The sequence below is a fragment of the Cydia pomonella genome, chromosome 27 (assembly GCF_033807575.1).
Source record: "Cydia pomonella isolate Wapato2018A chromosome 27, ilCydPomo1, whole genome shotgun sequence".
NCBI lineage: Eukaryota > Metazoa > Arthropoda > Insecta > Lepidoptera > Tortricidae > Cydia > Cydia pomonella.
Window position 1 is genome coordinate 3610834 of NC_084729.1, and position 27331 is coordinate 3638164.

At 37.4% G+C, this 27331-nt stretch overlaps 1 protein-coding gene across 3 annotated transcripts in view; it reads left to right on the forward strand.

The window, feature by feature from the left end:
* LOC133532766 (oxysterol-binding protein-related protein 8) overlaps positions 1-27331 on the forward strand; it is a 99859-nt gene that overhangs the window by 27875 nt on the left and 44653 nt on the right. The window contains exons 2-9 of one of the 3 annotated variants that reach the window (XM_061871561.1): positions 244-347; positions 1444-1510; positions 1943-2052; positions 2768-2941; positions 5889-5975; positions 7959-8103; positions 8983-9103; positions 9406-9503. In XM_061871561.1, the coding sequence (XP_061727545.1) occupies positions 244-347; positions 1444-1510; positions 1943-2052; positions 2768-2941; positions 5889-5975; positions 7959-8103; positions 8983-9103; positions 9406-9503 (906 nt within the window). Of the gene's footprint in view, positions 1-243; positions 348-1443; positions 1511-1942; positions 2053-2767; positions 2942-3251; positions 3326-5888; positions 5991-7958; positions 8104-8982; positions 9104-9405; positions 9504-11335; positions 11940-13139; positions 13310-27331 lie in introns of those variants that run through there. The other 2 variants (XM_061871562.1, XM_061871563.1) reach the window with 2 other exon arrangements.

Sequence of the window (27331 nt, forward strand, 5' to 3'; positions counted from 1 at the left end):
TAAAATAAAATAAAAATCTTTACAGTAATTATTTATATCTATTTACCACAACTTCTCTTAATTGTTATCACAGTATATACGTAAACTAAAATACCACCCCACGATTTTACTCTTAACTGATTACCACGGCCCCTAATCGCCAGCACTCGTAATTCCTGATCTACAATCTAATTACCACGGTCCCTTATCACCAGCACTTCTAATTGCCGTGATGTGCTGACCTTAAGATGAGTTCCTCCCCAGCCCTCGAGCCTTCTTCCCCCTCCACCACCACCCCCTCTTCGCCTGCGTTGCGGCCGCCGGAATACCCGCCATTCCAGACGTCGACTCCGAATTACATTGCGAAGGTAAGTTTCTTATAAGAACGATGGTTTATGAAGATCGCAAGGTAACATACATAGCTGCAATTTTATTCGTACAACGATATGGTGCGAGTATCACTACTGAGCTGCATCCTATACCACATGGTGCTAATAGTTCTTGTTCACCTCTAGATATATATTTTTGTAGATATAGACGTACACACAACTAAAATTTTCGTTTGCGCTCGCATAGTAAGGATCGCTTGTGTGTGGTGACTTCGAGTTGTCTTATACAATCCTATAGTTGAAATGATCTGCGTATAAGACATGATAAATATGTATTTCTATATAACTAACTATTGTGGCGCAGTGATCCAAAGAGGGTCATGGCCTCCAAAACGAGAGAACGCCACCTGTCCCGATCCTGTGCCATTTCCTGCCAGTTATCGGCTTTGAGTTGGCACAGATCCGCCTGTACACTGTCGCTCCAGCGGTATCTGGGCCGACCCACTGGACGGCGACCAGTCGGTCGTCCTAAATAAGCTCTCTTAACACCCCGATCCTCACCCATCCTCAGTAAATGACCGAACCAGCGAAGTCTGTGGCATTTTGTTTCGCCGATGATATTGGGTTCGGCCACTAACTCCTCGATTTCGGCATTCTTACGGATCCTCCAGGTGCCGTCATCTCTCTTGATAGGTCCCAGGATCTTCCGTAACACCTTTCTTTCCGCTACCGGGAGCTGACTCTCTTCTTTCAGTGTTAGTGTCCAAGCCTCGCAGCCATACATAAGGATTGGTCTTATTATAGTTTTATATACCCGTAACTTGTTTTTTCTATATTGTATGATCATTTTCTGAAAATATGTCTGCTTTTTATATTTTTATATTTTGACTACAGTCTGATTACCACGACTTCATACAAAACGCATGAAAAAACGGCGGTAATTAGATACAGCATACATATTTTGTGTAGAACTAAGTCAGCAATTAGGATATAAAAAATGTCGGTGATCTAATTGCCACGAATCCATATTTTATATTTTTATTTTTAATCGACTTTGAATGACTAGGGGTTTTTATACACAAAAGCCGTAGTCGGGTGAAAGGTTTTCAATCGTTTTGCTTGTCGAATGTTTCAGAAGCCGAATAATCCGTCGTTGAACGTTATACTACCAGCGCCGGCGCCCATCACTCCACCCACTTACGGTCAGTATATCATCATTTATTTATTTAAACTTTATTGCACAAATTTACAAAAAAGAGTACCTACAAATGGCGGGATAACGCCTTAAGGCATATAGACCAGGATCTCTTGTGTCGTATGCATAATTCTTAGACCGCAGTTTGACTTCTGATCCTTGTAGATGTATTCCTAGGCTTCAAGAAACCCGACGTTGCCAGACTGAAAAGTGGTGCCGTTACCCACCACCCCCTAAGAATTGTCATACATTTGCCATCTAAAACATCACGCCTTTTCCACAAATCGAACGTGATTTACCTCCTAGTGTTACTGCACTGTTTCCAAAAAAATATTATTTATTTGTGTTTTAGACTTTTAAGTTGCAAATACAAGTTTAAAAGGCCGGTATTCATATGTATGTGACTGCTTGTTTTTAAACTTAACATTGTGAATTCCAGGCGAGCCAACACTAACCCCGCCCCCGCGCTCCCCCGGCGCCGCGGCGTCCCCCGCCACCCCCGCGTCCGGCGACCGCCACCACCCGCCCGACGGGACTTCGTCTGATAAGGTAGGCACAATAACAAATAAATTCCTACACTGAAAACCTTGAAAACGATTCCCATGAAAGAACTTGTGGAAATGCCGTGTATGCTGCTTGAGTGCTTTCATGCTTCTGGCCTGTTTTCAATCAGATTATAATATTTATAACCCTATATCATACGCATTTAACCGCCGAACACGAGTCGATTGAATGGGAGACCGCAGCCCCAGTATATAAACCCGCCTGTAATGGCGGTTGCAATACACGCCGCCGCGTTTGACCGCCACGGTTGCCAATCTCATGTGCGTATGGACCTTAGACCACATAGATCTGTCTATTAGTAAAATGACGTATGCAAATGCAGATACGAAGTTTTACTTGAAACCTTTGTATTTAGGTATGCCATATACTTGACTTTCTATCGTTATGAACGAGCTTCAATAATAAAAATATTTACCAAAAATTACATTTGAATATAGATTAAGGCCGTGCACACCGGCTGCGTGTGCGTAGATGTGCACGGCGCATTGTAATATACAGAACCGTATGAGAGACGGCACACCGCTAGCGTGACGTATGCGTGCAATGCTCAAATATTTTAGTGCATACACACGTGCACTACGCACACCTTAAATGTTACAATGATCTTCACACTAGGCACAATCACCCGCCCGCTTTAGGCCAGAGCTAATTAATATATTAATTACGGCTATTTATTTCAAAAACTCCTTTTGCTTTCCAGTCGTCAGAGACAGCGGTAGGCGGCATATCGCGAACGCCGAGCACTGCGCTATCTCGCAAAGAAAGTTATAAGGCCCAGAGACAACACTATAGGAGGGAGAAGAAACGGGCTGCAACTGCGTTACTGCACTCTATAGAGGACCCATCGGTTGTTGTGCTTGCTGACTGGCTGAAGGTAAGAATATATTAATGTAAAGAAAGTTATAAGGCCCAGTGACAACACTATAGGAGAGAGAAGAAACGGGCTGCAACTGCGTTACTGCACTCTATAGAGGACCCATCGGTTGTTGTGCTTGCTGACTGGCTGAAGGTAAGAATATATTAATGTAAAGAAAGTTATAAGTCCCAGAGGCAGCACTATAGAAGAGAGAAGAAACGGGCTGCAACTGCGTTACTGCACTCTATAGATGACCCATCGGTTGTTGTAAGAATATATTAATGTAAAGAAAGTTATAAGGCCCAGTGACAACACTATAGGAGAGAGAAGAAACGGGCTGCAACTGCGTTACTGCACTCTATAGAGGACCCATCGGTTGTTGTGCTTGCTGACTGGCTGAAGGTAAGAATATATTAAAGTAAATTAGAAGGCCCAGAGGCAACACTATAGGAGAGAAGAAACGGGCTGCAATTTTGTTACTGTACTCTATGAGGATCCATCAGTTGTTGTGCTCGCTGACTGGAATTTGACTCTAGGCAGACAAATAAGTAAGCATAGATTGCTCACTCCATACATTCGTTTTCTTACCATAACGCAAATTATTTTCATAGTCGACATCTAGCGTCAAGTAACGGATTTAACAGTACCGCTACTTGACAATAGATGTCACGAGTGTCGCGACTGTCGAAAAGTGTATTGCTCAACAATTTACAACTAATATTACATGAAGAAGGAGTTTATATAGAGTTTTGGTTAATCCGGTTATAATATTAGCTGAAAATTGTTGAGCGTTAGACTTTATGTTCGTCGCGACATCTATTGTCAAGTAGCTGTGCTGATAAATCCGCTACTTTACGCTAGATGTCGACTACGAAAATAATAAGCGTTTTGGTAAAAAAATACTGATGAATGGCTGCTTACTTATTTCTCGACAATTGTCACTCAATTTAACTGACAATTTTATTGTCAGTAGTCGCTTTTAGCTAATCTTAATCTTGCCCCACGCTTCAAACGTGCGTTACGACTCTACTCTTTTTTCATCACACTTGCTCGAAAAAGATTTTATTTCATGCAGGCGTAGTGAAGGACAAAGGCCTATACTGTTCCCGCGGGAGTTATGGATTGTGAAAAAAAACTATTACTCCCTAGGGAGTTAAGGTTTTTTTAAATTTAATTATGTCACTTATTCATACAAACCAAGTCACATCAATGAGTTTCACTTTTAAAATCGGATCCCTTTGTTTGGCATAATTATTGAAAGTAATATCATTAGTCATAATTCTGAAACCGTTAACTTTTCAGGAGTTTCCTAAGGTCGTCCTATAGATAAGTAATGGTTAAGTTTGTTTTATGGCAATCCTGAAAAGTTACGCGTTTCTGAGAAACACCTATATATGGCTAACGAAAATGCGGACAAACAATACATTATGAGTTATGACTTAAAACTTTATGTGAAATAATAGAGACCCTTTTAAAATACTGACGTTTATAATTCAATATTTTTGTTTATGTTCAAAATTATTAAATTTGATTAATTTAACAGCCGTTTAATTTTTTTTTTTTACATAATTTTCAATCGTGACTGAATGCCGAATGGGTCTGTGCCTTCGATGCATAACCTGTCAAGCAATTACAAAATGGCGGACGAATGTATGATGTCATCGTATTTAAGAATTATTTCGCTTAAAATTTAGTTCTTTCTTCGCAAGTGTGATGAAAAACTTTGTGTGTAACTCCGGGGGTAAGAATATTGCAAACTTTTTAATCAACACCCTCGTATCCAAAATTTCACTTACCCCCCACGTTGCACAATGTACTATTGTTGTCTGTGTTTTTTTTATTAGACCTCTCTTCTACTATCTACAAAGTAGCCCAAAAATATGTGCATTCCCGTTGCCAGGGAGGTTTTGGGCTTATACTGAGCAACTGTACATCTGAATTTTGGCAAATATACGGATCCCAAATAGTTGCCGTCCCTTTTTCAGGCAATATGAGCTACTTACACTTCCAGCAATATACATAATGGAGGCAGTTATCTTTGCTAGGAAAAACCCTGATCTATTTGAAGCTAAACTAGATACATACAAAACTAGGAGCCAGTATAGAAACAAACTAAAAATACCAAACGCTAAATTAGCCATGTATAGAAACGGGCCCCATTTCGTATGTATCCGAGTCGTAAACAAAATACCCGATGTGATCAAATTGGAACCAAATGAAAAACAGTTTCACAAAAAATTAAAAACTTTTCTCATACGTAAATGCTACTGCTCAGTGGAGGAGTTCCTAAATGATGAAACCTAGTCGCATTATAAGAGAAGGTCACTATCAAAACTTGCCATTAACCAAACATTGCCATTCAATTTAACTTTTGCTTTGACTCATTTTTAATTTTACCTACATTAATTCAAATACTACATAATAATAGCATGCATAGCCTGTAATTTAGTATTAAGCTAGATATAAGACAATTTGTGTGCCCTGACAGGGTGTCATGGAAGCTTACTGTATAACTGTAATAACATCTTATGTACATGACTTTACAAACAAATATCTAATCTAATCAACTGTTACTATGGCACCAACCCCGTAGTCGCGAAAACAATTTCTTGGCTGTTTCATACATTTTAGCTGGTCCATATTCTATGAAAGGGTATACTTTTTTGTTCGCGATTTCAGGGTTGGTCCCATAGTAAAAGTTGCTCAGTATAATCCCAAAACCTCCCTGGCAACGGGAATGCACATATTTTTTGGCCACCTTGTATATAAAGTGGACACCAAACCGACGAACGTGTATGAGGAATGTCATGAAAGTGAAGGTAGCAAAAGGGGTATGTCAGGATCGTAGCAAGTGGAAATCCGTGGTCTCTGCCTACCCCTTCGGGAAATAGGCGTGATTATATGTATGTATGTATGTATGTAACAGTCCAGAGCCAACATATATAAAGGCTTTTTGTTTTTTCAGGTCCGTGGCTCCCTCAAATCATGGACGAAGCTGTGGTGTGTGCTCAAGCCTGGACTTTTGTTGCTCTACAAGAGTTCTAAGGCAAAGGTAACTATTGCTAAGGTAAATCACTTCACATTCCATCTTAATACTATCACACTAGTGAAAACTATATGCACTTCATAACATTACCATTTAACGTAAATTTATTAATTTATACATTATAAAGTTATTGCAGTTTGCATATCTACCTTTTCGTTTGTCAGTTTACATGTGCATGTCATCAACAGGGCCCGTACTTTTCATGCCGTTGACAGAAAAATGACGTCACGCTACATAGAGTACGAGTATGATTCCAATTAGTATTTCCGTAATAATTAATCATTTATCAACCTCTTTAGGTAATTTATACATATACTTGACAATCAGTACAGAAACGTCTAACTGACTTTAATCTTATTGTCACTCAAGTAAATAATAGATTATTAATTTATTAAATAATACATATTTTTGATTTTGAACAGCGTAACAAGCTTTTATTATCGTAACAAGTATTTATTTTGATACCCGTCAATAAGTAAATTATCTAAATTTGTAGTATTGTAAAACAACTCCCTGTATGTTAAATTGCGTCATTTTTGCGTCAACGGCATGAAAAGTACGGGCCCTGGTCATCAACTAACGATCTTTTCACCGCGATACGACCGGATGACTATTTTTTTAAATTCATATAGCATCTAAAGTGTTTAAAATTTTTTTAGTTTATGATAGGAATGGCCCGAACGAGCATGTTTATTGTGGGACTCAAAAAAAGGCATGTGTCCTTTGATATTCAGTGAACCTTCTTGTTAGTAAGGTAAATACGGGCCAGTGTGGCTAACCTTTACATTGCCTGTTTACACATTGGTTAGTGTTTATTTCGAGTTCATACATTGCCACTAGACACAAGTAGCGAATCGTATGTATGAAATCGTAAAAACTCTTATCAACATGTAAACATGCCCTAATGTAAAGGTTAGCCACACTTGTTCGTATTGACCTTATTTAGTATTTCTTGAGTAAAGATATATGTGTGACTTTGTGTACTGTATTACTATACCCATAAGGTCAAGACGGGACCCTATTACTAAGACTCCGCTGTCCGTCCGTCTGTCACCAGGCTGTATCTCATGAATCGTGATATTTAGACAGATGATGTATTTCTGTTACCGCTATAACAAATACTAAAAAACAGAATACAATAAATATTTAAGGGGGCTCCCTTACAACAAACGTAATTTTTTAGCGTTTTTATAGATAATAGTACGGAACCCTTTGTGCGCGAGTCCGACTCGCACTTGGCCGGTTTTTTTTATATAGTATTAGTGACCAAGATATTTAAGTACATTAAACTCTTGAAAAACATTTTTTGAAGAGAAAACTTTTTAGCGGCGCTGTGCACTTTTTGTGATAGGGATTTTTTTAAACTCGCAACAGGTCACGTGACCGACAGATTCGACAGATTGAACATTCGTAAGACGGACACGTGACCCGATCGAAAAACTGTTACAATGTCATTGAAGCCAGTAGACCGCCGGCGCGACTTCAATATTAACGTTGTGCTTTTTTAATGTTAAATAATTGTAATAGTTCTGGAGTGTTACATTTTTAATGTAATATAAATTGTCATGTTTGTGTACGATAGCGCAATAAATGAATATTGTATTTTACCACATAAATGATAGTACTTTATACTGATAATTAAAGCAATTCGTGCAAAATTATTCCCTACCCATTCCAAAATATCAAAAATGCACAACGTTAATATTCAAGTTTTCACTTCTGCCGACACTCCCGGAGTGCAACCCGTTGTTTTTTTTGTTAGTATACTCTATTGTCCCATTGCTGGGCCTCCCCTCGTTTTCTCCACTCGACCCTGCCATTGGCATTTCCCCACCATTTTGGATAGAATGCGTCCATGTCTGAAAAAAATAGCAAAAAAAAAACTAACTGTAAGCAGAATGCTGCTATGTACCAATTTTGTACTAAAATGACATCTGCTGGACAAATTGTGGATTATGTAAGAATTACAATGGTTAGTTTTGTCCACAGAGCAGCCACTGGGTGGGAACAGTCCTGCTGACCTCCTGCCAAGTGATAGAGCGTCCGAGCAAGAAGGACGGCTTCTGCTTCAAGCTGTACCACCCCCTCGAGCAGAGCATCTGGGCGCCGCGCGGGCCCCACAACGAGACCATAGGTCAGTAGACCTTGGTCCAGTATATATATATTTTCAATTATTATCTGCAAAAGAATCATAATTACCATGACCTTTTCTTACATTATGACTACGTAGATCATGGTAATTAGATCATCGATATATTTTCGGACTATGATCGTTCTATAGTTTTGTGTAATTACCATGTACGGTCACGTCTGAAAATATCGATACGGACATAGTGCCAAAAATATCTATACACTACCCTAATATATGGGCCATAAAGTCTTGTATACATATTTTTGGCACTTCGATCGTGTCGATGTTTTCAGACCTGACTGTACTTTTTACACGCATACTCGTATTAGTAATTGCTGTATCGTCCTCTGGAGTAGTATCTGTCACAAGGACACAGGTAAGGTTTAGGCGCCAATTCTCATAGGAACTGTTCTGACCGGCCAAGTTATAGAATTTAGCATGAAGGATGGATTCTGCTTTAAGCTCTACCATCATCTCGAGCAGGGCATCTAGGTGCCGCATGGACCCACAAAGAAACCATAGGTCAGTTGCTCTTTATTGTCATAATACTGTCATTCTAATTTGAGACGGATTTTATATAGAGTCGTGGTAATTAGATTGATGCACCTCTAGATTAACAGTGCCGCGCGGGTATCTCAACGAAATTATATGTTAGTAGACCATCATTTTCATTATGTAGTTATTCTAATTACCATGGCCGTGTTTTTGCATTTTATGGAGCCGTGGAAATTAGACCTCAGACTTATTTTCTGACAATTGGCTTCTTGGTGTCTAATTACGACTTCTTTGAAAACCGATTTTAAATACAGTTGTGGCAATTAGGTTTCTATACCAAAATGATAGCATTCTAAAGTGTTATTTAGTAAATGTACGTGTCCGCAGGGGCGGTGGTGCAGCCGCTCCCGACGGCGCACCTGATCTTCCGCGCGCCCTCGCAGGCGGCGGGCCACTGCTGGCTCGACGGGCTCGAGCTCGCCCTGCGCTGCAGCAATGCTATGCTCAGGTATTGTACATATTTAGCGCACCCCCCCCCCCCCCACCCCCCCATAACATTAAAAATAAAAGGAAAGTATTCCTCGCTAACAAATGGGCCAAATTTCCTTTGACATATGTATGAAGATGTTTAGTAAAATTTTCAAACAAAGAAAAATCAACTCTATTTCCTACGCTACAGGTTCAAATTTCACTAGCAAATTCAATGAATTTTTTGTAGTATTCTGGTCCTTAGGAGGCTATGATACTAGAACCCTCTCACTGTCATGTTAAAATGAACCTTCCTTTACTAAACTTAAAGTCCATACTCAGATGTTCCCGTTCTCGTCCGGAGCAGACTGTCCCCGATGCGCCGACCACGGACACTAATATATCCCATGAAGAGCTCGAGAAACATTTCAACGAGCACGGTAAGTGTTTTAAAACTTATAATAGTATTATGTTCATCACATAACAAACTTATAAAAGTATTATTATTAAAAGTAGTTATAGTAGCGGCAAATAATCTATCATATTTTTTCAGTTTTTTTTTGGTAAATTCTCAAAAACGAAACGTGAAATTTACAATAGGGCTTCTTCTTCCTCGCGTTGTCCCGGCATTTTGCCACGGCTCATGGGAGCCTGGGGTCCGCTCCGCTGGGGTGGCTGGCTGGCTGGGGGGGGGGGGGGGGTTTGGGGTCGAATCTCAAGATTTAAATTTACAATAGCATTCATTTATATCTAAGGATGCCTTACGTGCAATAAGGATGGGGCCAGTACAGCGGTGAATTCGAGCCAATCGTGCAGTCTGTCGCCTCAACGCGATTGGTTGATGAGTTCGCATCACGCGCGCGATTGGTCGCAACTAGTTGCGTTAGACTGCACGATTGGCTCGAATTCGTGAGTGACACCGCTGAACTAGCACCATAATTATTGCTCGTAAGGCCGGTCCTTAGACATGTGTCAATGATATAGGGACATATGAAAACGACAATTCGATCAATCTAGGGTACATTTTTACAATAATTACTTTCTCCGAGTTTTCGCGGTAGCCCGGTGGGTATCAAACTGTAAAGTAATGATTCGATCTTTTCAAGCCAGAGGCTAACGAGGGCGAAACATCGATCCATCTAGGTTTTATTGTTGGTAAGATTCGCTTTTAAGTGCTTCTGAAATTCAATATTTGTAACATACATTAATTGGTGTGTGTGAAGTCCCCAATCCGCATTGTGCTAACGTGGGACAGTCAAGTGCAAAAATATGTATCGAAAGAATCGTCTCATAAATATGGTACTACGCTCTTATTACACTGGAATAAGATGCTATGGGACATATTTTTGAGTAAGATGTGTACACCCATATTTTTACACTTGGACGTAAGTATATATATATATTGATCGTGATGATGATACAATAATTCTTTATATGATATAAAGTCTAATCTCACGTATTTTCAAATGAATGCCTGCAGAAAAGAAGAAATATGATATATTTTTGCCGCTACTGTACGCTGACAGATGTCATCTCGATACTATTTTGCGAGATTTTATGTTTTTAAATTATAAATTATTGATGTTGATGCCTGAAGTTTGAAAAATACTCTTAGGTTAACGTAACTACCGTCAAAGACAATAAAAATGGGTCACTCTCTATGAAAACTGTCAAAGTGATAGTTTTCATTGTTGTAGGTTTTATTACCAAATCTCGTTTAGTTTTTCACTTTAAATATACTAAAATTATACCTGATTCGATGTATTACACCATGGAATTGGATTTACAGATGTCCTATAATATTTTTCTACTATTACATAACAGGTATTCGAAATTTTTACTAATTAATTTTTTTACACTTTCACGTATTGCTAAATTGCACGTATGCTAATAATAATTTGTAATTTTAATTTAATTTACGCTATGAACTCCATAATAACGTACATTTACTCTAAATTCACCACTATTTATTCTAAAATTTGCACTAATGCTCGCAAAAACGGTAATACTACTCTTGAATTAATATTCCCTAATATACTTTTTTTTTTCTTGGTACTGTTTACTCAAAATTACTCTAATGACTGTGCAATTGCACAAAAAATATTCTATAATCGAATCTTGGTTTTCCTTAAATTCACTCAAACATACGAATTAATCTCTTATACTTCATCATATTTCGTGATAAACTTTTATTAACCCAAATCTAATTTACTCTAAAACTATTCACTCTAACGACTGTACTATTTACTCTAAATTAAAAAAAAAATCTCAGAAAGCTCTCCAATGTCACCCACTCCAATAATGTCAGTATCCGACTACTCACCTAAAAGAGAAAAAACCAAAAACATATCCAAATGGGCACAATTCATGGAATCCATAGATATCATGCACCATGATATACCATCGCCGCCAGAGAAGGACCACCTATTCACTTTCAGAACCAACGTGAACAGCCCATCCACTTCAAAAGCGCTCGAACCTAAACAAAACAGACTGAGCAAAAGCCTAGCTTCAAGCCCTTTAAAACTAGAGTTCTCGAAGCTAAAATGCTTTGAAATGCCTAAACTATCGATATTAGACAGAAAAGAGAAATGCATCTCTCCTTCGGCCATTGAAGAAAATCTAGTCAAACTTGTCATGACAATACCTAAACGAAGGAGTTCAACGCCATCTACAAAAATAACTCAAAAGAGGATCAGCGATTTGAGGAAATCGGGGGCTAAAACGGATAGCGAAGACGATTTTAAGGATAGGGGTAAAACGGAGATACTCTGCGATACGCCTGATAATATTATTATAAGGACGGCGCCATCTAACGAGCGCGTTAGGAAATATAGCTCGTCTAGTACGGATGACATTTGTGAGAAATATAGAAGGTAAGTTTTAGGTTAAATCTAAACAGATTATCTCAGAAGAGTTATTTTTATAGGAATAGGAATAGTTATTATATCAGTTAAAATGAGTCAGTCAAGTACATAAATCGTCGAGTGAGGATACGTTTGTCATACGCCACTTATATTGGTTTGTAGGAGAGCGAAAAGAAGCAAAAAGAAATGTTTTTCGTAAAGATTTACATTTAGGAAACATTCAACTTATTTATCGTTTAGCCACATATGTTTACTATTTATAGTACCATATAAATATTTTTAATATAGTGGTAATCATGACATTATTGCCATATCCGTTTTTAATGAGTAAATGTTAAACATGATATAAAGTTTTGGATTTTGCTCAAAAATGGATATGGCACAAACGTATCTCGGCCGACGAAATATGTATTTTTTTAACTTAATCCATTGAAATAAAGTAAAGTTTGTACCTATACATATTTATGACCTTGATTATGTAGGTTTCCAGAAAAAAAATGACCCGTTTCGCTTGAATTATACTTAATTTTCCATAAAAAATAATAGTTTTGTAACGGTCTATACATATATAGTCCTCCTCATCGATTTCGATGACGGCGACCTCAGCAATTACGGATTACGCCGATTATGGGCCCTGATGTGGCTGGCCAGGCCGAACTTGGTCTTAAAGACTCTTTTACAGGTGTTACAATATAGTTGACCAGACGCGTTGTATGTATACGTGTAAGAGGGCTTCGGTCTTTACGTTGTTGGCGTTTGGTATCTAAGGCATTGAGGCGGTTTTCCTCAAACGATTTGATGTGGTTAAAAATGGTGGACCGCCAAGATGCTCTGTCTGCAGCAAGTTGGTTAACTGCGTTACTAAACTGACAATTAAAAGTGGGTTACAGGGTACACTTTTTTCTGAAAATGTCCTTATACTCATAATAGGCCTTTTCAGAAAGGGGATCGTCTTTTACGAAAATTTTGGTTAGTCTATACACAACATTGCGAGTACTATTGCACTACTGCTGACTTAAAAAAAAAAGTTTCTAATTTTTTGTCAGAATTTCTATGGGAAAATGGATACTTTTTTTCTTTTTGTATCCCCAAAATGTATAATTTAATCAAAATTTGTTTTCTTCTAAAAACAAAACAAAAACGTTAATTAAGATTACATACAGTTTGAAAAAACATATTTTATATCTAATCTGTCTATTACATATTTAGACATACACCAATATCTCCATACCCCGAAGCTTACACACCAGAAAAATACTCCCTAATCGACTACCGAAAACTACCCTCCGCGAGCTACTTAACGTGTCAGACAGAGAGAAGAGATGACAGGGTGTCTTCACAAAATGTATATGTCGCGGGGAAGATAGTTTGCAATGAGGGTAAGATTGTTTTGGCATGACGGTAAGATCGGACTGGCTATGTTGGATATAAGTCATCTATAAATTGTTATTAGACAAACGCTAGTTTTTTAGTAGTTATGATTTATTAGAACAAAAAGAAGGTTTTTTCTCGTTTTTTCTCAAATCTTTGTGTGGTTATACACAACCAATATACTTTTTAATAGACTGCCACAAACTACCCTCAGCGAGCTACCTAACAACGTCTTAGACAGAGAGATGAGATGACAGGGTCTCATCGCAAAATGTCTGTCGCGGGTACGATCGTTTGCAATGTGGATAAGAGCGTTTTGCCTTAAGGGTAACATCGGTCAACTGTATAAAGCATGATTATGATGTAGATCGCTAGCTTCATTCTTCTTAGGTAAATAGTTTTTTTTTTTTTTTTTGCACTTTATATAAATAAATAAAAACGAAATAAAAAAAGTGAAATCCGACTGCGGTTACACTTCGCCAGTAATTTTATCCTATGTCACCTCAACAACTGAGGCGAATCTAATGGTACCTCATTTAATGTAATCTGTCAAACTCTATAGGCTTTATGGCTCCTCTACACGATGGCCCAGCACAGGCCAGTCCAAGGGACGCATTTATGCGTTAGAGGGAGTAAGTGATATTGCTTATCTCATTCCACCGCATAGCTGCGTCCGCTAGACTGGCCTACGCTGGGCCATCGTATAGAGGAGCCCTTAGGCCGTATCTAACAATTACGCATACGTACATACATACTATATATACAATACACACTGTGTTTTTTTAATTCCAATAACATTCTCAAATTAACTCCATTTCGGAGATAATCAATAATTATTTTTTATCTTATAAGGCCCTACGAGCGTATACACTTGCCTTAGGGCCTGTTTACGTATTGATTAGTGTTTAGTACGAGTGTATACATTTGCTACTAAACGTAAGTATAAGGACGATTGATGAAATTAAATGAAATGAAATGAAATGTGTTTATTTGCTTAACATTATGTACAGATAGGATGGTATAGTCAATAATATTATGTCCAGATAATGTCAATACCTTATACTAGTAGGCATGCAAAATATTTTAAAAACCTATTTATTTATTTAATCGTATGGCCCTGAATGTAGATTTATAATTATTTTATTTAGCTATATATTTTTGAAATGTTTATGTTTATACGCCATACGATTAAAAACCTATTTACATTATATTACATTAAATTACATATTTGCATAATCAATTACAATAACATTATATTTCAATAAATTATTATTATTAAATATTAACAATGAAAATAGAGCCAAGAATAGAATTAATAAATAATAAAATGTCACAATATCAATAGAAATCTATATTTAAATATTCCTTAACGCTATAAAAATTGTGCTGGCTTAAAAATATTATAATCGCTCGTTTAAATTTAATAAGTGGCATGTCTCTTAACGATTGTGGCAGTTTATTATATATTGTGTATGTCATCCCATCGATATTATTTCGATAAAGCGCCAAATTGTTTTTTGTTCCAAGAAGTTTGTTCAGTCGATTAGCTCTAGCATTTGGATTTACTTGAGCTATAAAAGTAAAGTATTGGTAATGTTTTTTACAAAAATGCATATTTCTGCTATGTATATACATGCCAAAGGAAGAATTTTGAGTTTTTTAAACATGGGTTTACACGATTGCCTTGTACCAATACCGCTTAATGCTCTGATGCACTTTTTTTGAGCTTTAAATGCTCTATCAAAGTCAACTGAGTTACCCCAGATTATAACGCCATATCGTAACACAGATGATACATAGCTATGGTAGGCGTTTAAAGCTGTGTCTAAGGATGCGATATTTTTTAGTCGTTTGAGTGCGTACACAAATCGGTTCACTTTAGTGCATACAAGGTCAATATGTTTCTTCCAGTTACAGTGTTCGTCAAGAGTTAATCCCAAAAAGACAGTCGAATTAACCATTTCTACTTTAATATTATTGTACATTATATTTATAGATAATGCTTGGCTCTTATTTGTTCTAAATTGTACAGCTTTGGTTTTACTAATATTAATTCTAAGATCATGATTATTCAGCCAATTTACTATGGCTTTAATAGATTCATTAATTTCATTTTCAAAGGTGTCTACGTTCGTACATTTAAACAATAAAGTAGTATCATCAGCAAATAATATAGATTTGTGTGTTGTTACATCGGGAAGGTCATTAATATATAGAATAAATAATAATGGTCCTAAAATGCTTCCTTGAGGAACTCCTCGGCCATTAAGTTTATATTCTGACATGACACAAACTTTTTCATCATTAATTACTTTACATATTTCAGTGCACTGTCTCCTATCATTTAGGTAGCTAGTAAGCCAGTCATGGGCTTTACCTCTAATGCCATAATGGTAAAGTTTATTGAGAAGCGTTTTATGGTTTACAAAATCAAATGCCTTTGACATATCTAAAAATAATGCTATAATAGGCTCTTTACGATCAAGACACTCGGTAACATATTTAACTAAAGAAAAACTAGCCAGAGACGTCGATTTACCTGACTGGAATCCGAACTGGTCCGTGCTTAGTAGTTTGTTTTTGTATAGGAAATCATATAATCTCTTAGCAATAACTTTTTCGAAGACTTTTGACATTATTGGGATAAGAGTGATGGGTCTATAGTTATTCATGTCTAGAGCGTTACCTTTTTTGTATATAGGCTTAACTATCGACTATTTAAGACGATCCGGAAATATACCTGTGGTGATAGAGAGATTATTTAAATACGACAGAGGAATAGCTAACTTATAAGCGCATAATTTTAATAATTTGGTGCTTATAAAGTCATATCCAACCCAATTTGTGTTATTTAGCGAAAAAATAATGTTTAGCACCTCATTTTCCGATACGGGAGTTAAAAACATAGAGTTTATTTGGTTGCATTTATGAGACCTGGGTAGAGGCGCTGTAATCGTGTTATTTGTACAAGTAGGATCTATAAAGAAATTATTAAATGATTCCGCTATTTCTAGGGGATCATCTATGTATTTTCATCTATGTATGTAACGTCGCAGCGTTTTTGAGTACTTAATGTAAAGACTTTTACAAAGTGACTTATCACTAGCAGTTGATTTTCTGTAAGAGAGGTAGAGACATCGCTTTTGTTTGCAACATTTCCTTATCCCTTTTGTTATCCAAGGCGAGTTCTTAGTTTTATGAGTAATTCTCACCTTAATTATCGGAAAACATAATTCAAAAAAGAGAATTAGTGAGCTATGAAACTCACTGAATGCTGCATTCATCTCATTAAATAAATCATGAAAAGATAAAGAATGTATAGCATTGATGAATTTCTGTGTATTTTCCGCACTAAAGTCTCGCCTATATTCGTACCAGTTCCTAACATATTTTAGTTTCCCTACATCAAATGAGACAAACTATCCTGTATTATGATCCGACAAGCCCAAATGGTCATTTCGGCTCAAAACCTGCGCTATGTTACTGGCTACGAGGTCTATACACGACGATTGACGCGTCGGAGTAGAGGTATGAATTTTAAAATTATTTGCTTCCAAAATGCTAATTAATTCTTGACTTATCTTATCAGTTTTCAGTATGTTAATATTCCAGTCTCCACACAAGATAATTTTGCTCTGTTTTTTATTTATTTTAGAAAGCATATAATTTAATTTTTCTAAGAATTCCAGTACATTCGAAGAGGGAGTCCTGTATATACAGATAACAATCAATGTGATGTTCGAAATGACAATGATATGTCACAGTTTTCAATTTTTTGGTTGAATTAAATGTAATGTCCGTATTACAACAACGTTATATGCAACATTTAATTACTTTTTACAAAAAAAATAAAAAAATTAGGACTTTTTTTTAAATTAACATTGCCATTTATTTTTCTTAAACGTACGTACCCATATCCCGGAGTTAATTCCATAAAAACACGGAAAAAAACACAAAGATACATACATACAAACTCTACTCTGGCAGTCATCAGGCCATGGTCATTGAACGAAATAACTATAAATTAAAAATTAAAAAAAAACCCCTACAGGCCTACATCATAAGCCATAAAATCAATTTTATACCAAAAATGCCTTACATCATTTTGGAAAATAGCTGATACTCTTCAAACTGCTGGAAAAAGTTATCAAACATAGCTAATAACCGAAAGGAAACTCCGCTTCACATAAAAAAAGACGCATCGAAATCGGTTCATCCTTTGGAGAGCTACGATGCCACAGACGGAGAGATATTGGCGTCAAGCATATAACACCCCACTTCTTACGTTGGGTGTTAAAAAGTAGTCTGCGTCACGGTTTTATATCGTAATTCTTTATAAATAATTCTAATTTAATATACATTAATCATTATAAAGTGTGTTTTTTTGATATTACCACCAAACGAGGCGTAGGTTTTAATGCAGACCAGAACACGATACCGAATATGACCTTGAACGGTTCCCGACTATTTTTGTTATGAATGTGTATGGTTAATTTTAATTGTTTATTTTCTAAGCAGGCATATTACGATGCGCTTATGAACGTCGAATAAAGCTACGCCGGCTCTAACCCTACACCTCTGACCCGAGATTTAAATCCCTCCTAAATTGTAGGAGGGTATCCCAATATGGGACCTGCAAGAAACTCGGCGGGACACATTACAATCAGCTTTTCAACGTCAAATAAAGCTACGCCGGATCTAACCCTACACGTCTGACCCGCGAAGATTTAAATCCCTCCTAAATTGTAGGAGGGTATCCCAATATGGGACCGGCACGAAACTCGGCCTTGCTAAGTGTTTGTGTATCCTAGATATACATATACATTGTCTCATGTACACCAGTGACGAAGTAGCTGTCAGCCGTTAGTCTATGATCTGTGGTGGAAAGAGCTGGACGCGTATTTGCGTACTGGGTGTGTCGATGAGCCAGTGGTTCTCCTAGTGACTAATATACATTCGTGGATAGATACTCGATTTTATAATTTTCCATACAATCAGTCCAGATTCTTCATACATCAGGACGAATGTCGAGTAGGCTTTGAGATCTCCCATACAAAATTCAATACAATTTGACCTGAGCCTACAAATAAGGTATATTATCGCTACGTCTGCTTAGGCAGTCCCATATCCTATTGTACTAACGTGTCTACTTAAACATAACAAGTGAATGTATTCACCGAACAAATAGCTCACGCATGTGATGTCCAAAGGTCGCCTATTGTATATTTCATTACCTAGTCGTCCTTCGTGGACGTAAACTCTAAAAGTAGCACACTTATGGTGAAACACGTATGTAACGTGACTAGACAGAAATTGTGACTTGTATGTTTTGACGACCGGTGCTATGAATACCCTGGCTATGAAGCCGATGGTCCTGGGTTCGAATCCCAGTAAGGACATTTATTTATTTATTTATTTATTTATTTAAACTTTATTGCACACACAAAGAAAAATGTACAAATGGCGAACTTAATGCCAAAAGGCATTCTCTACCAGTCAACCATTGGGTCAAACAGAGACATTTGTGTATGTTGGTGCAGGAAAAAATAATAACAAATAATAAGGAAAAAATTAAACGTGAAGTCAAATAATATTAAAAATATATAAATAGTTAAATACTACTACTTATATAATGTATAAAAGATAGATTAATACATATATTTATGTACATATAATTATGGTGAACCTTATTTAAGTTCTTCTGACAGAAGATGCTTGCGAAGTAGTCGTTTGAAAACGGGTTTGCTTGGGGCTTGTCGAATAAAGAGAGGGAGGTAATTCCAGAGACGGATTGCCTCAACGGCGAAAGAGTTAGACATAATAGTACGGTCGCCAAGCCGCTCAGAGGCCAGATTTAATTGACTCAGCTCGGCCTTACCCACAACCGGTATCAATGTGTTCGGACAGTTCTCCTGATCACCGTACATGCGGTAGTAAAGCGGAAAAATGGTGGAGGGGATAGTAATGACGTCACAAAGATGGCGGCCGGACCTATTCTTTTTGGCGGTGTATCTCGAAAACCACTTAACCGATTTTAATCATCGAGGTGTCAAATAATAGCTTATATTATGGAGATTATTTCCTTTTCTACAAACATTTACGTGAAACCTATAGGAAAAAAAAATAATCACAAAAAACAGTTTTTTTATAAAATTATTATTTTTTATTTTGTAAAAATCTCCGTAAATATTAGCATTTCGCAAATTTTGTTTAATATAAAACATATTGATTCATTATCAAGGAATATAATGAGCCTTAAAACATACAGATAGAGTAATAAACAATGAAGCTACACTCATTTATTTGCGCATGGGTAACGATAACTGGCTTTTACCGGTCGAAACTGTGGTGACTGTTACGATACGTATTGAATGGAATTTATAGAGTATCGGTTTTAATTACTGAAATTATAATTAAAATTATAAAAACCAGACACAATAATGTTACCTTACTTCGACGTTTAGTCTCTTTTTTCGTCTTAATCATAGGTAGGTACATATTTCTTTTTACTTAAAAATTTTATACAGGGTGAACTTTTAACCAAGCCGCTCCGAGGCCAGATTTAATTGACTCAGCTCGGCCTTACCCACAACCGGTATCAATGTGTTCGGGCGTTTCTCCTGATCACCGTACATGCGGTAGTAAAGCGGAAAAATGGTGGGAGGGGATAGTAATGACGTCACAAAGATGGCGTCCGGACCTATTCTTTTTGGCGGTGTATCTCGAAAACCACTTAACCGATTGTATTCATCGAGGTGTCAACTAATAGCTTATATTATGGAGATTATTTCCTTTTTACAAACATTTACGTGAAACCTATAGGAAAATAATAATCACAAAAAACATTTTTTTTTTATACATTTGGTTGGTAGGTTTGTCTTATGTTTTAAAGCAGTAAAATCTTTCAAGTCGAAACACAGTATAAATATACATTTTGTTGTCTAATCTAAAAGTATGATGTTCATTGTTTAAGACTGATTAGTGATTACTGAATTAAATAACATGCTATTTGTTATTTTTGTTTTATTTTTTAAATCAGGTATTAATTTATTTAGTCTCTTTTTTCGTCTTAATCATAGGTAGGTACATATTTCTTTTTACTTAAAAATTTTATACAGGATGAACTTTTAACCACCAGTCATACTCTGCGCAGCGACTTTATAGGTCATACTTAACAACTTTTACTATGGGACCAATTCCGAAATCGCGAAAAAAATTTTGACTGTCCCATATAAAGGTGCGACCAACTTTACCAGACCAACACTTTTCCAAACTGAGCTACAGCTGTCCGATGAAGTTAAGTACTTAGGACTAACTCTCGACAATAAACTCAATTGGAACAACCACATCAACAAACGGATAGACAAGGCGGGAGTTGTCTTCTGGCAGTGCAGAAGGATGATTGGTAAGAGGTGGGGACTCAACCCGAAAATTACCCTCTGGCTCTATAAGACGATAATCCGCCCCTTACTCTGTTACGGTGCTCTGGTTTGGTGGCCAAGAACAAACCTAGGCAACGTACGAGACAAACTACAAAGACTTCAAAGGCTCGCATGCGCGGCCACCACTGGCTGCACGAGGTCTACCCCGACTGCAGCCATGGAGGTCATGCTAAACCTTCCACCGCTGCACCTATACATACAGCAAGAGGCCAGTCTCTCAGTGGTAAGGTTGCGAACCCTCAAGATATGGTCTAACATCACAGTGAGCTCTTCACACAAAATGCCTGGAAAAGGTGTATGACGAATTTCCAGTGCTTAGGTCAGGCACGGACCGGATTCACAAACAAGCTATCTTCGATAAAAGGTACAAAATACAGTTATATGAGGACGACAATCATGAAGGACTCAATCCCCGGGAGCTGAGAATCTTCACTGATGGGTCCAAAACAGACAGCGGATCGGGCTCTGGAACCTTCTCAGAAGACCTGAACATGTCGATCACCACTCCGCTAGGAGCCCCTAACTCAGTATTCCAAGCTGAGTGCATGGGCATCATAAACGCGGCGGCTGCCATCACTGCAAGGAAGGTAGTAGGATCCTCCATCCGCATACTCTCCGACAGTAGAGCAGTCTTAATGGCTCTAAATAGCCATATAGTTACATCCAAACTTATACACGAATGCCACGAACGACTAATGGAGGTATGTCATAATAACAAGATGCTGCGGACGAGCTTGCCAGGCAAGGATCGAATGCGGGGGCGATTGGTCCGGAACCGATTCTTCCGATACCATTTAGCAAGGTACGCTCAATGCTGCTGGCACGTACAGGGAAACTACACACAGAACACTGGCTGAACCAGACTGGATGCAGACAGGCAAAAGAAGCCATGCCTGGCATCAACGGAAAACTCACAAGGGCGCTCCTGCAACTAGGGAAGGTCCGACTGAGTATGGTAACCAGTGTCATAACAGGTCATGGACAATTTAACAAACATCTTTTCACAACAGGTGTCACAGACAGTCCCCTGTGCCGAGGTTGCATGGAGACAGAAGAAACAGCCTCTCACGTGGTGCTGGAATGCAGCGGAGTGACTCCATACAGGGCTAAACATCTCGGATCTCCGAGAGACCTCCCCGAGGTCCTACTTAACATCAAAGGTTTGATAGGATTCCTCGAGGAGCTGGGCTGGCAGGACTAGCCCACCCCCAACATATCACGCAAAATAGGCGCAAGTCGTCGAGTTGCGGAAAAATCGCCCGAATACAATACAATACAATACAATACAAGGTGCGACCAGACCGCAGCTTAAAAAACGGTCACGATACGGAATCGCAGTGACGCGTCGTATGCGTACCGTTTTTGACGCATGCTCCCCACACCGCTGTTTAAAAAACGGTGACGGTACGGAATCGTAGTGACGTGCTTCACGCGAATCTTTTTTGTTCGCAAAACAGTTGCGTCTTTTACGTCACCGGTACGGTGTCTGCCATAAGATCTCCGTGTAATATTTTTTGCGATTTTTACGCAGTTCAATTTACGGTGCGTCAGCTTATTTTAAGCAGCGGTGTGGCGAGCATGCGTCATGGACCCGGGTACGTCCTTAAACTACGTCCAAAAGAGAGGTATGGGCATTGTGAATGTCATCTCGCTTTGTGTGGTAGGGCACAGTCAGTGGGTGTCATTCCAGATCCAAATTTTCTTGCGTTATTCGGCATTAGTCCCATAATAAAAGTTGTTCAGTATGATCTGTAAAGTCACTGCGCAGAGTATGGCTGGTGGTTAAAATTTCATCTTATACCTATATTCGACACAAGTAGTAAGTACTTACAGACCAACTATGATACACATTTTGCCTGTATAGTGATACATAGTGAATAAATTAATACCTGATTTAAAAAATAAAACAAAAATAACAAATAGCATGTTATTTAATTCAGTAATCACTAATCAGTCTTAAACAATGAACATCATACTTTTAGATTAGACAACAAAATGTATATTTATACTGTGTTTCGACTTGAAAGATTTTACTGCTTTAAAACATAAGACAAACCTACCAACCAAATGTATAAAAAAAAATGTTTTTTGTGATTATTATTTTTCTATAGGTTTCACGTAAATGTTTGTAAAAAGGAAATAATCTCCATAATATAAGCTATTAGTTGACACCTCGATGAATACAATCGGTTAAGTGGTTTTCGAGATACACCGCCAAAAAGAATAGGTCCGGACGCCATCTTTGTGACGTCATTACTATCCCCTCCCACCATTTTTCCGCTTTACTACCGCATGTACGGTGATCAGGAGAAACGCCCGAACACATTGATACCGGTTGTGGGTAAGGCCGAGCTGAGTCAATTAAATCTGGCCTCGGAGCGGCTTGGTTAAAAGTTCACCCTGTATAAAATTTTTAAGTAAAAAGAAATATGTACCTACCTATGATTAAGACGAAAAAAGAGACTAAACGTCGAAGTAAGGTAACATTATTGTGTCTGGTTTTTATAATTTTAATTATAATTTCAGTAATTAAAACCGATACTCTATAAATTCCATTCAATACGTATCGTAACAGTCACCACAGTTTCGACCGGTAAAAGCCAGTTATCGTTACCCATGCGCAAATAAATGAGTGTAGCTTCATTGTTTATTACTCGATCTGTATGTTTTAAGGCTCATTATATTCCTTGATAATGAAGCAATATGTTTTATATTAAACAAAATTTGCGAAATGCTAATATTTACGGAGATTTTTACAAAATAAAAAATAATAATTTTATAAAAAAACTGTTTTTTGTGATTATTTTTTTTCCTATAGGTTTCACGTAAATGTTTGTAGAAAAGGAAATAATCTCCATAATATAAGCTATTATTTGACACCTCGATGATTAAAATCGGTTAAGTGGTTTTCGAGATACACCGCCAAAAAAATAGGTCCGGCCGCCATCTTTGTGACGTCATTACTATCCCCTCCACCATTTTTCCGCTTTACTACCGCATGTACGGTGATCAGGAGAACTGTCCAAACACATTGATACCGGTTGTGGGTAAGGCCGAGCCGAGTCAATTAAATCGTGTTTCTAGAGGGCTTTTGAGATTTGGCGACCGTACTATAAAACCAGTACGGTGAGAAGGAATCGAGAGTTATTTGTGTGATGAATACAGATTAGTTCTTGAGTCATGGATGTTTTCTATCTATAGTTTGTATTTTATCAATGGTATTTATCTATATACGTATGTATATCGTTGCCTAGTACCCATAGAACAAGCTTTGCTTAGTTTAGAGCTGGGTTGAGCTGTGTAAGATGTCCCCATATATATTTTTTTACAGTACATATGAGCTATTTTACAGTACTAGGTGATAATTAGCACATTACGTAACTATGTCGAAAATTTAAAGGGCCATAGGTACTGTAAAACGTTGTACGATACATGTGCGAATAGGTACGAATAATTCGTGTAAATTTAAAGTATGGGGTTCTTCAAAAAAGGTGAGTACAGGTTTTTAAAGGGTCGGCAACGCGCATGTAACACCTCTGGAGTTGCCGGCGTCCATAGGCTACGGTGACTGTTTACCATAAGGTGGGCCGTATGCTTGTTTGCCACCGACGTGGTATAAAAAAAACACTCTCTTCAGTCGTTTTTAAATTTATCGCCACTCATTTCGAATTTTCTATTTATATTTTTCGTTTATATACTAAACTCGGTTTAAATTTACTGGAGATTAATAAAACTTAGCAATCGTCTGTTAAAAACCTCCTTCTAACAAACAGAAATGCAAATGTTTTTGAAAAGAAAATGTAGATTAGGTCTTACTTTTTTTCCTCGCGTTGTCCATTTTTGCCATGGTTCATGGCCTAGGGTCCGTTTGGCAACTAATCCCGAGATTGACGTACGCACTAGTTTTTACAAAAGAAACTCTAATCTGACCTGCCAAAAAAAAAACATTACTCTTTCCTTTGAACAGTCCAATCATTGTTGTAATATGCGTTTGCATTGAAATGAATATGACACATGACCGAAACAAAATGTCCTAAAACCCATTTATTTCAATAAGTATATTAGATAACAGAAATACAGGTTAGTGTTTCAATGTTCGTTCGCCATTTTTATTTAATAATCATCATTATCTTCCTTGCGTTGTCCCGGCTTTTTGCCACGGCTGGAAGCCTGGGGTCCGCTTGGCACCTGAAAATTAAAAAATTCAAAATTTTATTCTGCAAGTAGGCTTTCAATATACCATTTATAGTAACACCATATAGTGACATGAAAAAAACCATAACAACATTTATAAATACATCAGCCAATACCCCCAAACATTACATTATAATAATCTTAAAATAAATAATTACTACAATACAATAGAGATGTATAGTCTCTATGGTTAAAAATACATTAAATCTGGAGATGTAAAAGGTCCCCAATGTCCGAGTACTAATACTAATAATATTTGGTGGTGTAGTCTCTCCAAGTGTCCAAATAAAATTTATACTAAATAAATAAATCGCGACTGGACTGTTAAGCTAGCAGTCTCTACTAATAATGCCACTAACTTATCCCGAGAATTGGCTTAGGCATAAGTTTTTACGCTACGTATGAATTACAATATAAAAATACGTTTTTATATTGTTATTAATGATGTATGGATCAGTACCCCTAGTGTAAATAAATTCGATTTCGAAACGTGACGTACGCGTTTGCGTTTAGTCTCATTTTGTATTGGATTTAGAAAGAGCGCGCCAAGCGGGACGTTTTGGAAACTCAAAATCCTATACAAAATGAGACTTGACGCAAACGCGTTCGTCACGTTATGATGTCGATCAAATTTACACTAGGGGTACAGAATGCTGGGCGACGCATGAAAGAAGAGTGCACGCAGCGGAAATGAGAATGTTGAGATGGATGTGTGGAGTGACGAGAAAGGATCGGATTAAGAATGAGTATATAAGGGGAAGTTTGAAAGTAGCACCGGTAGCGGAGAAGATAAGGAGTGGTAGGTTCGCCTGGTATGGGCATTTAATGAGGAGGGATGAATGCCATATAGGAAAAAGAATGTTAGGAATGAGTGTTGATGGACGGAGAGCGGATGGTAGCCCCAAAAAACGATGGATAGATTGTGTGAAAGAGGATATGAGAAAGAAAGGAGTGAGTGCTGAGGTGACGAAAGATAGAGGAGAATGGAAGAGAAGAACATGTTGTGTCGACCCCAAAGGGCAGGAGGAAGGATTGTTATTAATGACAATTGACATTGCATCTCGCGCGCACCAAACAACGCGATCGCATACTATCAAAAACCATTTTAAAAAATCGGAATACAATTTTATGTTATTTTAGGGTTTTTTTTCAAGGCACTTTAAGCTTTTTGCAAAAAAATCGCCCGTGACGCAATTTCATACAAATGTTATCACCATCACCAATAGACAAAGGTCAAACATTAAACACTTACAAAAAGTTTATATTAAACCTCATACAAACAAACATACAAGCTTCACGTCATGCTTACTCAACTCTAAATTACCAACCAATCCATTATCTACCTTATTGACTAAGACTTTAAGTCTAAATTACCTATTCGATCACCTCATTTGTAACGAATACCATCCAGTCGTTTAGTTATGTATCTTATTCACACGGTTTAAAGTCTAATTTGCCTTGTACACGAAGTATGGAAGACAATGTTTACTTTTTTAAATTCAGTATTTTATCATCCACACGCCGGTGCGCATGTGTGTATTGAGAAGTGATAATTTCGCGTCAGTGCATGTTTCGTGTTTCGATAGATAGTGTTATGCTCAGAGCCCGTAGTGTAAATTTATTCGATTTTGTGACGTGACGTACGCGTTTGCGTTAAGTCTCATTTAGTATGGGATTTAGAATCAGCGCGCCAAGCGGAATGTTTTGGAAACTCAAAATCCCATACAAAATGAGACTTAACGCAAACTTGTACGTCACGTTACGCCATCGAATAAATTTACACTAGGGGTACAGATCATTATATCTATGGTGTTGTTTTTGTGAAAATTATGACAAAATTACTTAATAATGTACGGTTATGATTTATGATACTTGTCAAGGTTGACTGGTAGAAAATGCCTTATGACATATATACGCCTTTTATACAATATACTAGTCAGGTCATAAGTTCTGTCACAAAGATTTTTACTGATAAAAAAGTTACAGATTCCTTATTATTCATATATATCGTTTGAAAGCTTATTTCATGCTGAATTACTTTCAGTGTAATAAACTGCGGTCGCAGTTTGTTGGCGAGGAATTAGTTTAAATAAATCATTAAGAGCCCGGTAACGATTTTAAAGCAAAAATGTAAAATTGATAGATTTAGTCGTTGAAATTGTACACCTTTTGTTACGTAGGTAATATCTAAATAACATGTATTGGTTTCTATTAGCACGTCTTCTCATCTTGCCTTTTAATAATGAAGTCGCAAGCGTGCGTCCCCGGTAATATGTGACGAGAGGGGACAGTTTTAAAAAAATCGTCAAAAAATTATGGTGGTAAATACAAAATTATGTATAAGAACAGTTTCAGCAGATGTTGTAGATTGTTTAAGTATCAAAATTACGTTAA